Source organism: Salvelinus namaycush, chromosome 4 (genome assembly GCF_016432855.1).
Source record: "Salvelinus namaycush isolate Seneca chromosome 4, SaNama_1.0, whole genome shotgun sequence".
In the NCBI taxonomy this organism is placed as follows: Eukaryota; Metazoa; Chordata; class Actinopteri; order Salmoniformes; family Salmonidae; genus Salvelinus; species Salvelinus namaycush.
The window spans coordinates 56,540,084-56,557,833 of NC_052310.1; the positions used below are offsets into that span (position 1 = coordinate 56,540,084).

The window sequence follows — 17,750 nt, forward strand, 5'->3', positions numbered from 1 at the left end:
TCGGGAAAGTACCTGTGGAATTGCGCACCCAACTCACTCAGGTGCTTCGCTATATCACATTTGACATTGTCCGTAAGCTTGAGTTAATTTACACACAAAAAAATCATACAAGGATGGAAAGACCTGTGTGTTGTCCTTGTTAATGCAGACAGAGAAGAGCTCCAACTTCTTAATCATAGCCTCAATTTTGTCCTGCACATTGAATATAGTTGTGGAGAGTCCCTGTAATCCTAGATTCAGATTGTTCAGGTGAGAAAAAACATCACACAGATAGGCCAGTCGTGTGAGAAACTCGTCATCATGCAAGCAGTCAGACAAGTGAAAATGATGGTCAGTAAAGAACTTTAAACTAGTCTCTCAATAAAAATAAAAACGTGTCAATACTTTGCCCCTTGATAACCAACGCACTTCTTCTGTATGTTGTGAAAGCGTTACATGGTCGCTGCCCATATTGCATAATGCAGAAAATACACAAGAGTTCAGGGGCCTTGATTTAACAAAGTTATCCATTTTCACTGTAGTGTTCAACATGTATTTCAAGCTGTCAGGCATTCACTTGGCAGCAAGAGCCTCTCGGTGGATGCTGCAGTGTACTCAAGTGGCGTCGGGAGCAACTGCTTGCACGCTCGTTTCCACTCCACCATGTCTCCCTGGCATGGCTTTTGCACCATCAGTACAGATACTAACACATCTTGACCTCCAAAGTCCATTTGATGTCACAAAGCTGTCCAGTACTTCAAAAATATCCTATCCTGTTGTCCTGGTTTCCAGAAGAGGATGTCTTCCTTAATTGACAAACCATAAACGTAACAGACATATACCAGGAGCTATGCCAGGCCCGCCACGTCTGTTGACTCATCCAGCTGTAACGCATAGAATTCACTGGCTTGTATGCGAAGCAATAATTGTTTCAAAACATCTCCTGTCAAGTCACTGATGTATCGTGAAACAGTGTTGTTTGATGAAAGCATTGTCTGTATAGTTATTTTTTTGCCTTTTCCCAGCCATATCCGGGGCAGCAGGAAGAATGAAGTCCTACACAATAGTATGGGCTTGCCTGTCCTAGCCACTCGGCAGCTCACCATGTAAGACACTTCTAGCCCCTTCTTATTAATGGTATCTATTGCTTTTATATACGTCTTACTACTTGAAAGTCATCTTAATTCTCGCACAAAAAACTTATGTGGCTTATTTTTCTAATTGGCATGTTTTGTTTCTAAATGAGTGAAGGTTTCATCGAGTTGTGAGATAGTACTTTTGCACATAACACACTGTGGCTGAGGAAAGGCACTAGTCCCAATATAAGTGAACCCCAAATCAATGTAATTCTCATCATATTTGCGCCTCTTTGATGGTCCAACGTCCCTGTCTGTTGTTCGATGCTTTCCCGGGTAAGGGGACAGTAGCTCTTCGGCTGCATCAGATTCACAATAGTCAGAGTCCATGCTAGCTGGGCTCACAACAAATGTAGAATTACTGATGCTAGCATCGGATGTGCTTGTGGAGGCAGAACAACTTGTGTCGTCAACAGGTGCAGGTGTAGTACTGCTGGTATGGACAAGGCCGTACTTTTTTTTTTACCATTTATCAGTTTTCAAGCAAACGGAATGAGCAGCAGCTACATTTGGTTAGTGGAATTCCCGCGAGAGAGTAACGGTTAATGTGATTGGATGTTAATTATTTGACTAGGCTCCCTGTATTTGACATTATGTTGTTATTTCGCTGAACACAGATGGTTTAATTTACATTTTTGGCAGTGAAACGAGGCTACTCAGGCGAGAAAAAAACCTCACCAAAATGTATACCCCCATTGGAAAATATATATGGACTGTTTGAAAATGTGAAGATTATTTTATTTTTTTAATTAAAAAAATAAGTTATTTTGTATGTGAATCACATTTTGTATTGGCGTACCTCCGATGGCATTGCGCATACCCGTACCCCAGGTTGGGAATACCTGCACTAGACTATGGACTGTGGTGCCCTGTGAAGCATGAAGGACCTACCATTCATCAACAAGTCTCACATTTGCAAACTATTACATGTAGAAAGACTATAGCATACCTCTTTAGGCAATGACGCTAGTCGGTTCCTATCACAGTTGAAGTTGGAAAGTCTCTTTAGTTTTCCAATACTTCTTGGCAAACTCTAAAGAGAGAAACAACAATTAAGAAATAATACATTAAACATCTACAGTTCGCACATGCAGTAATAGGTGTAGCAGTGACAGTAGACCGGCTAGTGGCCTGAGCATGGGGATTACCTGCACAGTCCCACTGTGAGGATGACATAAACATATCTGATTGGCTAGTGGTAAAGAGGATAGGTTCCTGGTGCACACTTAGATGTTTTTAGCCTATTAGGAAGTGAAGACTAAGGGCATAATGGAGGTCAAAGGTTACACAATAATAACAGAATACATCCCTTCAGAAGTAAAAATACAATTTGTTACAAGGTCACAAGGTCTTTCAAAGGACCGAAGAGGGCAGCCATCAGAGTTGAGTTTATCAAATTAAAGTGTTTGTTGTGGGCTGAAAAAGTTAGCCATGTGTCTTGTGATCTCAATTACATAAAAGAAAAGTAATTGGGTCTTACTTATCAAAGCTGCCCTCATAATAATATGTATATACTGTATGAGCAAGTATAGCGCAACCACAAACCCACCTGTAGCCGATTCTCAGTTAGCACCAGTTCAGTGAGACTCTCACAGTTCCCAATGCTCTCTGGTAGCTGGGCAAGCCGATTCTGGTCTGCTTTCAATATTGACAGTCGCCTTAGTTTTCCTGCAGAGCAAAAAATAAAAATAAAAATGTTACATACTTTGATATAGACATATGAGAGTAGTCGGGATAGCATGGCAATCAATATAATTCGTAAAACAAGTTAGTTGATTTGCAACCAACACTAGAGCCTATGGCTAATGAAACGACAGATCAATAAAACATCAAATCATTTTATATGGATTTAATGACTGTCACATTTCATTTTCCATTCATCCAAAGTTATATTGTGCCCTAAGGGGCACATCACCTGTGTTATTAAATCAGTTCAGTTACCAAATGTGGACTATCTTATTATGTGATTCAGATTAACTTCCGGTTTATGCTCAGTTTACATTGATGTTGATCCCATCTTTGACCTAATCAGTTTCAGCATGGTCCAATGCATGACATGGTAAAACAAGTGACCAATAACAAACATGTACACATGCATACAAACGCATGAGTGCACACAAATGCACACACACATCACTCACACGTTTATTTTACTATCCTTGTGGGGACCAAAACAATTGATTCCCATTCATAATTATATTTTCCCCAACCTTAACCTAACCCGAACTTTAACCCCAACCCCTTAACCTAACCTTAACCCTAACTGTAACCCCAAGCCTTTTTCCTTGTGGGGACGAACGAAATCTCCCCACTTGTCCGAATTTCTGACTTCTGATCCCCACAAGGATAGTAAAATCAAAAACACACACACTATTGTAGTATACAGTGCAGCAGCGTGCTGACCTATGCCCTCTGGCAGAGCATTGATGAGGTTCTGGGACACCAGCAGGTCAGTAAGGGAGACCAGGCCACCCATCTCCTCTGGAAGGTGCTCCAGCTTGTTCTCTGATACATCTAGACACAGGAGGCTTTTCATGCTGCCCATCTCCTACGGGTTGAACACACTTCAATTGTAAATACATTTCACAGTCTGTGTTAGTGACTAACGATAATGGTGCAGCTCTTGTGATCGCATTATATCAACAGAAGTCGCAATATTAATTTAGCCTAAAAAATAGGTGTTAGCCTTTCACTTTTTGGGGAATCAAACCATATCATACAAGTTCAACTGTAATTTTTCATTTATTTTACCTTTATTTAACTAGGCAAGTCAACAAATTCTTGTTTACAATAATGGCATACCCCGGCCACACCCGGATGACGCTGGGCCAATTGTGCTGCACCCTATGGGACTCCCAATCACAGCCGGATGTGATACAGCCTGGATTCAAACCAAGGACTGTAGTGACGCCTCGCACTGAGATGCAGTGCCTTAGACCACTGCGCCACTCGGGAGACCCATTATATCAAGGCACTTAAATGACAATTATTAGTCTAAGTATCTCGTAAAAATCTTACTGCAGGTATTTCAGCCAACTGGTTTCCATCCAGCCACAAGTCCTTTAAGCTGACAAGACATCCTATTGTTTCTGGCTGTGAGGGAGGAAGGATTGGAGGCAAAAGAGAGAGACAGAGACACAGAGAGAGAGAAAGACACCGAGAAAAAGGAGCGAGAGAGAGACAGACCGAGAAAAAAAGAGAGCGAGAGAAAGAGAGACAATTATACACGACTGAGGCAAATGTAAACAAGACTGTGGAATCATTTCAACCATGTGTAAACTGTCATTCCCTAGCCTTGTCTGGTTTCAGTCAATCTCTCAGGGAGGGAGTCTGTCTCTGTCTCGGAGTTACCTTTTTATAAACATCAAACCTGACATTATGTTGTAACAGACTATAACTTAAACTCAACGGCCCTGTCACACTACCCCTTCAGGATGATAAGAGGGAGGCATTTCTATCAGTATACTCAATTAAGTTTCACATAACAAGAAAAGGGTTGAGTGAGATTTGAGGGCTGCCCATTCTACACATGCGTAGCTATGCATATTGTTTTCTTCTGTGTGAATGTTATTCCAAGAAATCAACATCTTTACTGAGATTCGCAAAGTCAGAAACTCACCAAATTGTAAAGTTCATTGTTCCCTAGGTCAAGCTCCTCAAGTCTGTGAAGTAGTGATAGTGACCTGTGGAATGCACAAGAGGGGTTATAAAGTAAAAAAAACATGACATATAGGGTTTGAAAAAAATTTAATAAACATAATCATCATACAGTGACGAATTTATATTGTATCTACTTCTCAGTCTGTTTCACTGCTGTTTAATTTGAACCATGTGCGAGTGAAAATGTATTGGCCACATACCAAGCAGTGAGATGGTTAGATGTTCAGAGAGAGACTGTTGTTGTGCCAACATAATAGTCGCGCATTGGCTGAATATCGACCAACAACTCTTTAGAGGGTACACTGAATTCTATATCACCTCTAAAGTCTACACACACATACACATGTCATGTGAAACACATAAGGCTTCATCTGTGGTCTACCGAATGTTACATGCTTATAATGTAGCCACACAGACGTTACTTCTTACACTTTGTGGAACACAGAGCGTTTGTGGAACAGTGATGTCTGGGGGGTTGGGAGCAGAGCGAAATAAGAATTTCAATCTCGCATGGACTAATAAAGTAGGCCTACTTGTCTTCTGCCTCCAATTAATTTTTTGCCCTGAAACATACAGTATCTATCCAGGGTAAGTACTTACTCTGGTAAATATGTCAGCAGATTCTCTCTGAGTTCCAGTGATACCAAGTTGGAGAGGCTGTGGAGAGAGGCAAAAGAGGGAGGGCCATTTGGTGTTTGTTATTGTCCCCAAATGATCACAACCAACAGAAAATACAGTAATCCTTTTCATGAGGATTACTGATTGAAGCCATCTAGGACAGAGTCAATGAATTCCAAGAATTTAGGCTTTTAGGAGCACAACATGGCTTGGAGGTAATATCTTTGTTCCCAAAAGAAAGGAAAATAGTTGTATTTAGTAATCGCAGCAGCGGAGCTATGAAGCTCTGGTGAGAATAAATTATTATGCACAATCTGTAACTAGACGTTTCTTGCCAAGGTATATATATTTTGATTTTATTTAACCTTTATTTAACTAGGCAAATATTTGCTTCCAGTCTCAGAAGATATGGCTTGGACATCAGTGTTGAAATATAGGCCTAACTTCATTAGTTAAATGAGCAGAGAAATCTAAAAATCTTGTGGACTGGAAAATTAAAGCCTAAAATCAAATCGTGGGTTATTGTGAATCAAATGGCACAAAAAGTAAACATGTATACAGTACCAGTCAAAAGTTTGGACACACCTACTCATTCAAGGTTTTTAATTAATGTTTTTACTATTTTCTAAATTGTAGAATAATAGTGAAGATATCAAAACTATGAAATAACACATATGGAATCATGTAGTAACCAAAAAAGTGTTGAACAAATCAAAATCTATTTTATATATTTGAGATTCTTCAAAGTAGCCACCCTTTGCCTTAATGACAGCTTTGGTATTCTCTCAACCAGCTTCACCTGGAAGGCTTTTCCAACAGTCTTGAAGGAGTTCCCACATATGCTGGACACTTGTTAGCTGCTTTTCCTTGACTCTGCAGTCCAACTCATCCCAAACCATCTTAATTGGGTTGAGGTCGGGTGATTGTGGAAGCCAGGTCATCTGATGCAGCACTCCATCACTCCCCTTCTTGGTCAAATAGCCCTTACACAGCCTGGAGGTGCTGGGTCATTGTCCTGTTGAAAAACAAATGATAGGGCTCACTAAGCCCAAACCAGATGGGATGGCGTATCGCTGCAGAATGCTGTGGTAGCCATGCTGGTTAAGTGTGCCTTGAATTCTAAATAAATCACTGACAGTGTCACTAGCAAAGCACCACCACACCTCCTCCTCCATGCTCCACGGTGGGAAACACAAACGCGGAGATCATCCATTCACCTACTCTGCGTCTCACAAAGACATGGCGGTTGGAACCAAAAATCTCAAATTTGGCCTCATCAGACCAAATGACAGATTTCCACCGGTCTAATGTCCATTGCTTGTGTTTCTTGGCCCAAGCAAATCTCTTTCTTATTGATGTCCTTTAGTAGTGGTTTATTTGCAGCAATTAAACCATGAAGGCCTGATTCACGCAGTCTCCTCTGTTACTTCAACTCTGTGAAGCATTTATTTGGGCTGCAATCTGAGGTGCAGTTAACTCAAATTAACTTATCCTCTGCAGCAGATGTAACTCTGGTTCTTCCTTTCATGTGGCAGTCCTCATGAGAACCAGTTTCATCATAGTGCTTGATGGTTTTTGCGACTGCACTTGAAGAAACTTTCAAAGTTCTTGAAATTTTCTGGATTGACTGACCTTCATGTCTTAAAGTAATGATGGACTGTCATTTCTCTTTGCTTATTTGAGCTGTTCTTGGCATGATATGGACTTGGTCTTTTACCAAATAGGTCTATCGTCTGTATACCTTGACTACCTTGTCACAACACAACTGATTGGCTCCAACGCATTAAGGAAAGAAATTCCACAAATTCACTTTTAACAAGGCACACCTGTTAATTGAAATGTATTCCAGGTGACTACCTCATGAAGCTGGTTGAGAGAATGCCAAGAGTGTACAAAGCTTTCATCAAGGCAAAGAGTGGCTACTTTGAAGAATCTCAAATATATAAAATATATTTTGATTTGTCTAACACGTTTTTGGTTACTACATGATTCAAAATGTGTTATTTCATAGTCTATGTCTTCACTATTATTCTACAATGTAGAAAATAGTAAAAAAAATAAAGAAAAACCCTTGAATGAGTAGGTGTCTCCAACCTTTTGACTGGTACTGTTTGTAAATGTAATTTCAGGTTTTTCTTCTTTTTTTTGCTCAAATTTCAAGAAAGCTGTTTTTGCTTTGTAATTATGGGGTATTGTCCATAGATTGATGAGGAGAAAAAACAGTTTAATCAATTTTAGAATAAGGCTGTAACGTAGAAAAAGGTGGAAAAAGTCAAGGGGTAGCTCCACCCTCCTCTCTCTGAAGTTACAGGCAAGTATATGGGTCAAATGTCCCATCCCCTTCGAAATTTTGAAAGATGCAAAACTGTGATTTGTTCAAATGATCAGTGATGAAAAATCTACACATCGGAACAAAGTTCCTCCTTAGTCGCATCCCACAGTCTGTTGACAGACACTACGATACAATTTATGTTACGTGCGTCTGTCCACGAGAGATTAACAGAGGTGTAGAAAATAGTTTTTTCCCCCTACAAAATCCATTAAGCCTACACCATTTGGGTGACAGCATTTCAGCCCTCCACAGCTAGACGAGCGAGTGAGTGAATGGATGAACAATCAATATCTGGCCTAACACTGTGCATTTATGCACGAGTAGGTCGGTCTTCTCACATCTTCACCAACTGTCACAGAGCTCTTACTAGGTCACCATGGTAAATCAGATCAACACAGCTTTAATATGACTTAATCGAGCACAATAAGTAACATTACTCAGTCTACAATCTAGACCTACTTATCACTGAGAGAGAGAAACACAGCTGAATCATTCTGCAAAACACCATATTTACATTAACCATGTAAGGTTATGCTACATACAGTAATCCCTAATTTACAGCAATATGTCAAGTCAAAACAGAGGCCTATTTAGTTTTACACTAGTTCAATTTTTTCAAGTGTTCCTTAATTCAAAATCTGTTGCTGCGTTGTGCATAACACAAAAGGGCCCTGTCAACGAGTATAGAACGATATACGGCCGGTGAGTGTTGGAGGTGTCGTATAATATTAGTGCCTCATCTGATGATGAAAAATCCTAGTAGGAGCCTAAAGAGAGATTATGACTGTAGCTGCTGTATGATAACTGCATGATATATTATTCAGTTATTTGAAGGGAGAAAGGGCTGGCATTCTTTTGCAAGTGAAACGTAAACGAACTTGGCAGGCTGGAGGAAATTACACAGGAAATTTCAGGGTCTCTGGGGATAGAGGGGGACAGGAAAGAAGCAGAACTTACTGATACAACTACCCTTGTAAGTTATTATGCCATAAATCAAATAACACCATGAAATTATACAATGGATCGTCATGAAACTACCAAAAGATATTACACAGTAACATAGCAGTATTTATTAAAATAGATGGTCATGGAAACACACACAGCTCCAAACCACGTCCATTGAAGGAGGGTGTGAGTGCCAGCAACTTCCAAAAATGTCAGTTACAGACAATTTGTAGTCACAGTATGTCATTACATTGTTCAGAACTTAAAAACAGGAAGCAGTTTCATAACCACCTGTGACTAAGAAATATGACCGACAGTAGCATACAATTTCTTACTCATTCTTTTTTATGTTCAAAGTCACAGCCCATATGAACATCAAAAGCACATAAGTGAGAACTACATTCCAACCCATTAAACACGTTTCTGTATGACAGGACTATGAAACATTTTTTTTTTTTATGCCAGAAAGAAGCACTTACTTTCCAATGTTTTCGGGAAGAGCCTGCAATGAAATGTCATTGATGGAAAGGCATGTTAAATTCTGAAGCTCTGGAAAACTCTCAGGCAATCTGCAAAAACAAGAGAGGAATTCAAATCAAAATCAGATCTTTGCAGCTGAAATAAATGGTGGCAGATTCCTGAAAAATCAATGGATCCGATTGCATATATAGGCAATAAGAATACTATAAAATATACTATAAAGCTAATACAGGTTTACTACTTTCCTCTCTGACAGGAAAGTTTAATCTATCAACAGGAACTGTAACTTTTTCTTTCCATTTGATGACAGTGCATTTGTAAAGTATTCACACCCCTTCACTTTTTGTTACGTTACAGCCTTATTCTAAAATGGATTTAAAAAAAAATAATTAATCCTCAATCTACACACAATACCCCATAATGACAAAGCGAAAACAGGTTTTTAGAAATTATAAATACCTCATTTACATACATTTTCAGACACTTTGCTATGAAATTTGAAATTGAGCTCAGGTCCATCCTGTTTCCATTGATCCTCCTTGAGATGTTTCTACTTCTACTTATGGTAAATTCAATTAGATGGACATGATTTGGAAAGGCACACGCCTGTCTATATAAGGTCCCACAGTTGACAGAGCATGTCAGAGCAAGAACCAAGCCATGAGGTCGAAGGAATTGTCCGTAGAGCGATCTGGGGAAGGGTCACCAAGAACATAGTGGCCTCCATCATTCTTAAATGGAAGAAGTTTGGAACCACCAAGACTCTTCTTCCTAGAGCTGGCCGCCTGGACAAACTGAGCAATCAGGGGAGAAGGGCCTTGGTCAGGGAGGTGACCAAGAACCTGATGGTGACTCTAACAGAGCTCCTCCATGGAGATAGGAGAACCTTCCAGAAGAACAACCATCTCTGCAGCACTCCACCAATCAGGCAGAGTGGTAGAGTGGCCAGACGGAAGCCACTCCTCAATAAAAGGCACATGACAGGTCGCTTGTAGTTTGCCAAAAGGCACCTAAAGGACTCTCAGACGATGAGAAACAAGATTCTCTGGTCTGACGAAACCAAGATTGAACTCTTTGGCCTGAATGCCAAGTGTCACATCTGGAGGAAACCTGGCACCATCCCTACGGTGAAGCATGGTGGTGGCAGCATCATGCTGTGGGGATGTTTTTCAGCGGCAAGGACTGGGAGACTAGTCAGGATCGAGGGAAAGATGAACAGAGCAAAGTACAGAGATCCTTGATGAAAACCTGCTCCAGAGCGCTCAGGACCTCAGACTGGGGCGAGGGTTCACCTTCCAACAGGACAACGACTCTAAGCACACAGCGAAGACAATGCAGGAGTGGCTTCAGGACAAGTGTCCTTGAGTGGCCCAGTCAGAGCCCGGACTTGAATCTGATCGAACATCTCTGGAGAAACCTGAAAATAGCTGTGCAGCAACCATCCCCATCCAACCTGACAGAGCTTGAGAGGATCTGCAAAGATAGGGAGAAACTCCCCGAATACAGGTGTGCCAAGCTTGTAGCGCCATACCCAAGAAGAGCCAAGGCTGTAATCGCTGCCAAAGGTGCTTCAACAGAGTACTGAGTAAAGGGTCTGAATAACTATGTAAATCTGATTTAATTGTTATATATATATATATTTCAAATGCACTGTATAGTTTTAAGCCTTCATGACAGGATTCCCTTCTATCGAACATGGTCACTCAGAGACAATCTCAGACACACAATGCTTCTGTCAGTGTGAGAGTGTAGGAGTGTGAAAGGTTTGTTTGTGGGTTGTAATGCCATACCACATTACAATCCAAAGCACAACGCTTAACCGTATTATATCATCTGCAGGTCAGAGCACTACATATTCCCTTCCCCGACTGAGTAGCTGTAAAGCTGTCTAACAAGAACATCTAAGCCAGGGGTACTCAACTCTTACCCTACGAGGTCCAGAGCCGACTGGTTTTTCTGTTCTACCTGATAATTCATTGCGCACACTTGGTGTCCCAGGTCTAAATGAGTCCCTGATTACAGCGTAACTATGTAAAAATGCAGTGGAACTGGCTTTGAGGTCCAGAGTTGAGTTTGAGAGATCTAGGCTATGTTTACTAGGTAGGCAAATTGCACATCCCAGGGCATGGCCAGTCCCAAACTGAACCATATGGCATTGTGACTGCCACCACTAGGGTGCAAACTATACAGACCTCACCATGAGACAGCTACAGCTGACAGGCAAACTGGGGCAAAAAATGTCCCATACAATATTCATTAGCATAAATGACCTGTTAAATACAGCAGATCTAATTCTGTAGTTCTTCAATGTCATCAACGAAATTGTCACTAAAACAGGTCCATCAGATAGCAGTTCGAGCAAAAAAGAAATCCTGTCTGAAAATACCTTTATAAAAGTTACTCCGTTTTCCTCTCAATATAGCTTGTGTTTGAACAACTCCTTCTCTAAGTCATGCAAAGTTCCTAGATATAACTTACTACAGTGCTGCTACACTACTGTGTTGCTACGGTATGTTTGTTTTGTTCACTCCCATTTGCTAAAAATTTATGGCGACATGAATTCAAAGTTCAGTTACCTTGTTAATGGGTTTCCACTAAAGTCTGCTACTTGGAGAGCTTTACAGTTAGAAATGCTCTCTGGAATTTCCATGATGTCTATATGAGGGATGAAAAGAAATACATGTTAGATACATCTTGATCAACACACACTGTCTATTTATATTTTCCAACGGGGCTATGCATTTGGGTGAGGCTTTTCTCTCGCCCGAGTAGCCTCGTTTCACTGCCAAAAATAAAATTAAACCATCAAGCGTTCAGCGAAATAACATCAATGTCAAATACAGGTAGCATAGTCAAATAATTATCATCCAATCACAACCGTTACTCTCTTGCAGGAATTCAACTGACGGTCCGTATGTAGCCAAACGTAGCTGCTGCTCATGTTGGTATCTGTACTGGCGCAAAAGCCATGACAGGGAGAAATAGTGGAGTGGTAACAAGCGTGCAAGTAGTTGCTCCCAACGCCACTTGGGTACACTGCAGCATCCACCGAGAAGCTCTTGCTGCCAAGGGAATGCCTGACAGACGACCATGTAATGCTTTTACAACATACAAAAGTGCGTTGGTTATCAAGGTGCAAAGTATTGATACGTTTTTTTAAATAGAGACGAGTTTAAAGTTCTCTGTACTGACCATAACTTTCACTTGTCTGACCATTTGCATGATGACGAGTTTCTCACACGACTGGCATCTAGTGATGTTTTCTCTCGCCTGAATGATCTGAATCTAGGATTACAGGGACTCTCCGCAACTATATTCAATGTGCGGGACAAAATTTAGGCTATGATTGAGAAGTTGGAGCTCTTCTCTGTCTGCATTAACAAAGACAACACACAGGTCTTTCCATCACTGTATGATTTTTTTGTGTGTAAATCAACTCAAGCTTACGGACAATGTCAAATGTGATATAGCGAAGCACCTGATTGAGTTGGGTGCAAAATTACGCAGGTACTTTCCCGAAACGGATGACACAAACAACTGGAATCGTTATCCCTTTCATGCCCTGCCTCCAGTCCACTTACCGATATCTGAACAAGAGAGCCTCATCAAAATTGCAACAAGCGGTTCTGTGAAAATTGAATATAAATCAGAAGCCACTACCAGATTTATGGATTGGGCTGCGCTCAGAGTATCCTGCCTTGGCAAATTGCGCTATTCAGACACTGATGCCCTTTGCAACCACGTACCTATGTGAGAGTGGATTCTTGGCCCTCACTAACATGAAAACTAAATACAGGCACAGACTGTGTGTGGAAAATGATTTAAGACTGAGACTCTCTCCAATACAACCCAACATTGCAGAGTTATGAGCATCCTTTCTAGCACACCCTTCTCATTAACCTGTGGTGAGTTATTCGCAATCATCTTCGATGAACAAATAAGGTTTTATATGCAAGATGGTTAAATAAAGAGCAGAATTATTGATTAGTATTATATTATTTGTGTCCTGGTCCTATAAGAGCTCTTTGTTACTTCCCACGAGCCGGGTTGTGACAAAAACTCACTCATTCCTATGTTTAATAAATGTATCGTATACTGTGTGTGTGGCAGGCTTACAATGATGGCAAAAAAACATTTCAGAGTGCGCTGACGCTGGTGCTAGAGGGGGTTGAATGTTCGAAGGGGTACGGGACTATAAAACGTTTGGGAACCACTGGTATAGAGAAACAATATAAATAAACATTGGACATAAAATTAAGACAAATTTTGTTAGCCAGGCCTAAGCTTTCTTGACCAAACTATAAAACCATTAACTATGACATCCCTCAATCAAGATGACAAAATAGTTCAGAAAGTCCATCCAACTAGACATTACACTTAAAACTACTGATCCAGACAATGTAAACAGATAGACATAAAACATACATAAAGGAGAACTGTCTATTTAAAATCATTTGTAATCGCCACTAAATTATCATGCTTGTTGCGCCAAACATGGAGAGTTGCATGTGATTTGGTTCTGCTAGGAAGCATTCTGGATTTGGTCCTGCTTGGAAGCTCTGTGATGGCAGCTTTCTTTGAGGAATGTTAACCCTTTTAGTCCAGACGTTATGAGAGAAACCACACCATTATGGCTCTGAGAATATGTTTGATGTGTACAGTGAAAGCGAGAGGATGGATAGTGCTGAGCATGACTGGTGGTTTGAGCTACTTCTATTGCTTGTCTAGCACTTACTCGCTGCATTTTCTAACATATAGGCCTATCATAGTAATAACATCTTATAACCAAGGTCTAGGTTTCTTCCTAGGTTCCTGCATTTCTAGGGAGTTTTTCCTAGCCATCGTGCTTCTACATCTGCATTGCTTGCTGTTTGTGGTTTTAGGCTGGGTTTCTATATAGCACTTTGTGACATCTGCTGATGTAAAAAGGGCTTTATAAATACATTTAATTGATTGATTGTTATCAAAATATCAGCAGTTTTAAAATGTTTGTTCATTCATAGCACCAGTGGTTGAATCAATGTGAGTTTATTTGGTGGGGTTGAAGATCCTTCCAACAGTGTTTAAGACCTCTCTTCTCACCATTACGAGAGACATCAAGTTCTACTAGCTGCATGAAGTTTGCTATTTCTGGAGGAAGTCTTTGGATCTCGTTGTCACTCAGGCCCAGCTTTCGTAGCTTTAGCAGCTGAAAAAATGGCTGAAAAAGACAAACACACATATTAGACTAGCTGTATAGTTGACATGGACGTAGTAAAGCATTCAGTGTGAACAAATGAGATAAAATATGGTTTTCAATGGCCTACTATTTGTCCCATCCTGAAAATGTTTCCAGAAACCTATGAACCCAATTAAAAAGGGGCAATCTGCAGTGGCTACTGTACATCCATTTTGGGGCTTATAAAATTAATGATGTACCACTTGATTCTTGAAAAATATAACTGTCGTCTTTTTATTGGTTTATTTGTATTGCCATTAGCTTTTGCCGAAGCAACAGCTATTATTCCTAGGGTGCACACAAAACCTAAAACACAACAGTAGACAAGAACAGTCAATCAGAATTCAAAATATAAGCTTGTTTAACTCAAATGTATTTAAACAAACACTATATAACCTCAAAATATGGTTAAAACTATAATTTAATATCATGGATGTTCAGTCCTTGCGTCAATACCTCTGTCTTTTAATTTGAGAATGGTCACATTTCTCCAGCCCCATCCCTCAACTTTTTACCAAAAGGGGGCAGGGAAATGCTTTGTTATTGTTTCAACTGCGGATTGCCACTTTAAAATGTTGAGTGACTAACCAGGTTTCCATCCAACCATTTCATGTGGATGAATTACCTGACGCATGAAAAAAAGTCACAACCGGGTTGATGGAAACAGGAAATGTCAGTACAATTTTTTAAATGTTGATAGACAATTTGTTTGTTGTTATCCCACTACAACTTGGGAAAGCATGCAGTTTATAAGGCTACAAAAATGCAATAAGTTAAGATGAAATTCACAGGGTGGTGAAAGCGCACGCTGATGAGCTTGATGCTCCTTTCCAATAAATATCGAGGGTTTAGTTCTGGTGACATGATGATCAATGCTTGGCTGCCGTTTAACCAACAAAAATAATCTCGCTCTTATCCATAACAACCTCCTCATGTAGGCTATCTGTAAGCAATTTTTTTCAGCGCACGTGCCAAGACCAGAGTGGGCACATTTGCTATAAAAACAGGGTAGAGTTGAAAATGTGATGGAAACCCATTGAACTTAACTTTTTTTATTTATTCGGTATATGGGAATTTTACTGCAAAATATATTTATATGTGCACTACGTCCTCATACATAGACTTATCTACAACAAGTCAGTTTGATGGAAAAATGTTTGGTGGGAAAATGCACATAGTTTTTACATTATTTGCATTAAAATCTGTTGCCAACTGGATGGACACCTAGCTACTGTTAAACATATGAAATAACAGGCTAACTGAAAGACCATACTTGACCACAATCAACTCACTAAATAAGTTTTAACCAGCAAAAAGTTCAGCAATTAGGCCTAAGAGTGGTAGTCAGTGGTCTGGCAAATCTTGTTTAGTTCCTACCCAGTTCTCTGATGTAAATCAACTAGCCTATTCTTTTATCTGGATGATGACCTACTTGGATGCTGCCTTATCCTGACACTTCCAGACACCATCTCTGTTTCATAAATATTAACATTAACCCCAAAAGACTTGTTTCAAAAACATACAGCATTTTCAAGAACACTATGGTTGTGTTTACACAGCCACTTTAAAAACTCAAATCAGATTTTATTTTTATATCTAGGCCTAATCTTTTTTTTCAGACTGTCCACACTCAGTTTTACATTAACCATATCAGAGTTGCATATTCACACTGGTGTAGCCTCTGATTATTGATTGATTTGATTGTATAAAATACCAATTAGTGAAAAAATTATCAGAATTTGGCTGCTTGTGTAAAGGTGGTATAAATTGGATGGATATCAGATATGCAAATAATTGGCAAAAGATCTGAATTAGGCTGCGTTTACAGAGGCAGCCCAATTGTGTGATTTTGCACAAGTATGGGCAAAAGAGCTATGTGATTGGCCAAAAGACCAATTAGTGGAAAAAGATCAGAATTGGGCTGCCTGTGTAAATGCACATTGACCCTAGGAGTAGAGACCTATAGTGAGACTAACAGAAGTCGTGAGGGAATAGTTCTCCACTTTAATTGAATATGAATAATAAGCTACAGCATAACAGGTATAAAAAAATCTCTATTGAAGTAGGCCTATTTTAAGGACAAGTAGCTTACTTTGATTGCAAACAATGCAATCAGTGATGGTGAACTGGACTCCAATTTGCATTTTGAAGAGCACACTCAATCTAGGCTTCCATATTTTACATTCATTTAAATGAAAATGTAGCCTAGACCTTCTACCGGTAAGTAAACTTCCAGAAATGTTCAAGGTTTCACAACTTCAGGACAGAAATCGAGTTGGCCTAAATAGCGTAACACACAGGCTAAATAGCCTAGTGGTTCTTAGGTGCTATGAACTCAAAAGGTAATAAGGAGTCATTCAAATACATCAATGTTTTGATCATCCTTTACCATTGATATAACTTTCATAACTATTGCAGGTTGTCTTTATGACAAAGGCCTGCCCATCTTCGCGTGAAGGAAAGTAGATCAATACTGGGACTTTCGAGGCCTACAGCTTCAACACCAACTGTATATTATGTTTGAATGGTAGCCAGGCTGTGATTTGGCCTACTTTTAATAATAATCAAATAGAGGTGACAATGACATGCTAAAATGTAAACTAGAGAATGAAATAGGCAAGCTAATAGGCCTACATGTGCATTTCTTGTTGACTGTGTTTGTGCGGTTACCTGATAAAAATATTACATTGTGGTTGAGTTCTTTGGAAATTTACATTTTCCTGTTCACAATAACACATTCTGCTATGTCAACAACAAACCTAGCCTAATGATAACTGAACTGTAAACTGGTATTCTTGGGATGGAGGCACAGACACACACACCCAGACAATACAACCTTGGCCTAGCCTATCTGATGTGTGGATTAAACCTACACTGGTTTCATAGATGTTTTTTCCTGGCCTGAAACTCATGGTTTCAATGATCCTTAGGCCAGACAGAGGAGCACACAAGCCTCTATTGTGTTCATTATAGACTAGGCCTATTCCAATGTCCCGACAAGACAGGTCAATCAGCTGCTCCAGAATACAATGTCAGCTAGCCTAACCTGCTCTTCCTGTTACCGTTATTCACCCCCAGAGCACACCCAACACAAGAAACCCATCAAGAGGTCTGCGCAGGACAGATTTCTTCATCCCGCTACCGCCCACAACCGCAGCTTTTCATACCGTACCCGCCCGCTCCTGCTGGCTTTCTGTCCGACCGCTTCCCCCCAGTCCCGCAAAGTTATTTTAGGCGAATGTGACAGCTCACTTGCCAGCCATGGTGCCAGCTATTTTGCACCCTATAGGCAACATCAAAATGCACACAAATAACTGAAGAAATATTAAATTACCTGCAATTCTCACGTGGCCCATTATATTAAGTTATCGGTATAGTCTAT

General features: G+C 40.1%; 1 protein-coding gene across 2 annotated transcripts in view; it reads right to left on the reverse strand.

The window, feature by feature from the left end:
- Positions 1-17,750, reverse strand: part of LOC120046640 (leucine-rich repeat-containing protein 1-like) — a 71,807-nt gene that overhangs the window by 20,800 nt on the left and 33,257 nt on the right. The window contains exons 2-10 of one of the 2 annotated variants that reach the window (XM_038992028.1): positions 14,233-14,350; positions 11,727-11,805; positions 9,150-9,239; positions 5,376-5,432; positions 4,735-4,798; positions 4,134-4,208; positions 3,519-3,663; positions 2,665-2,783; positions 2,065-2,148 (exon numbers count right to left, since the gene is read on the reverse strand). In XM_038992028.1, the coding sequence (XP_038847956.1) occupies positions 2,065-2,148; positions 2,665-2,783; positions 3,519-3,663; positions 4,134-4,208; positions 4,735-4,798; positions 5,376-5,432; positions 9,150-9,239; positions 11,727-11,805; positions 14,233-14,350 (831 nt within the window). The remainder of the gene's footprint in view (positions 1-2,064; positions 2,149-2,664; positions 2,784-3,518; positions 3,664-4,133; positions 4,209-4,734; positions 4,799-5,375; positions 5,433-9,149; positions 9,240-11,726; positions 11,806-14,232; positions 14,351-17,750) is intronic. The other variant, XM_038992030.1, reaches the window with a different exon arrangement.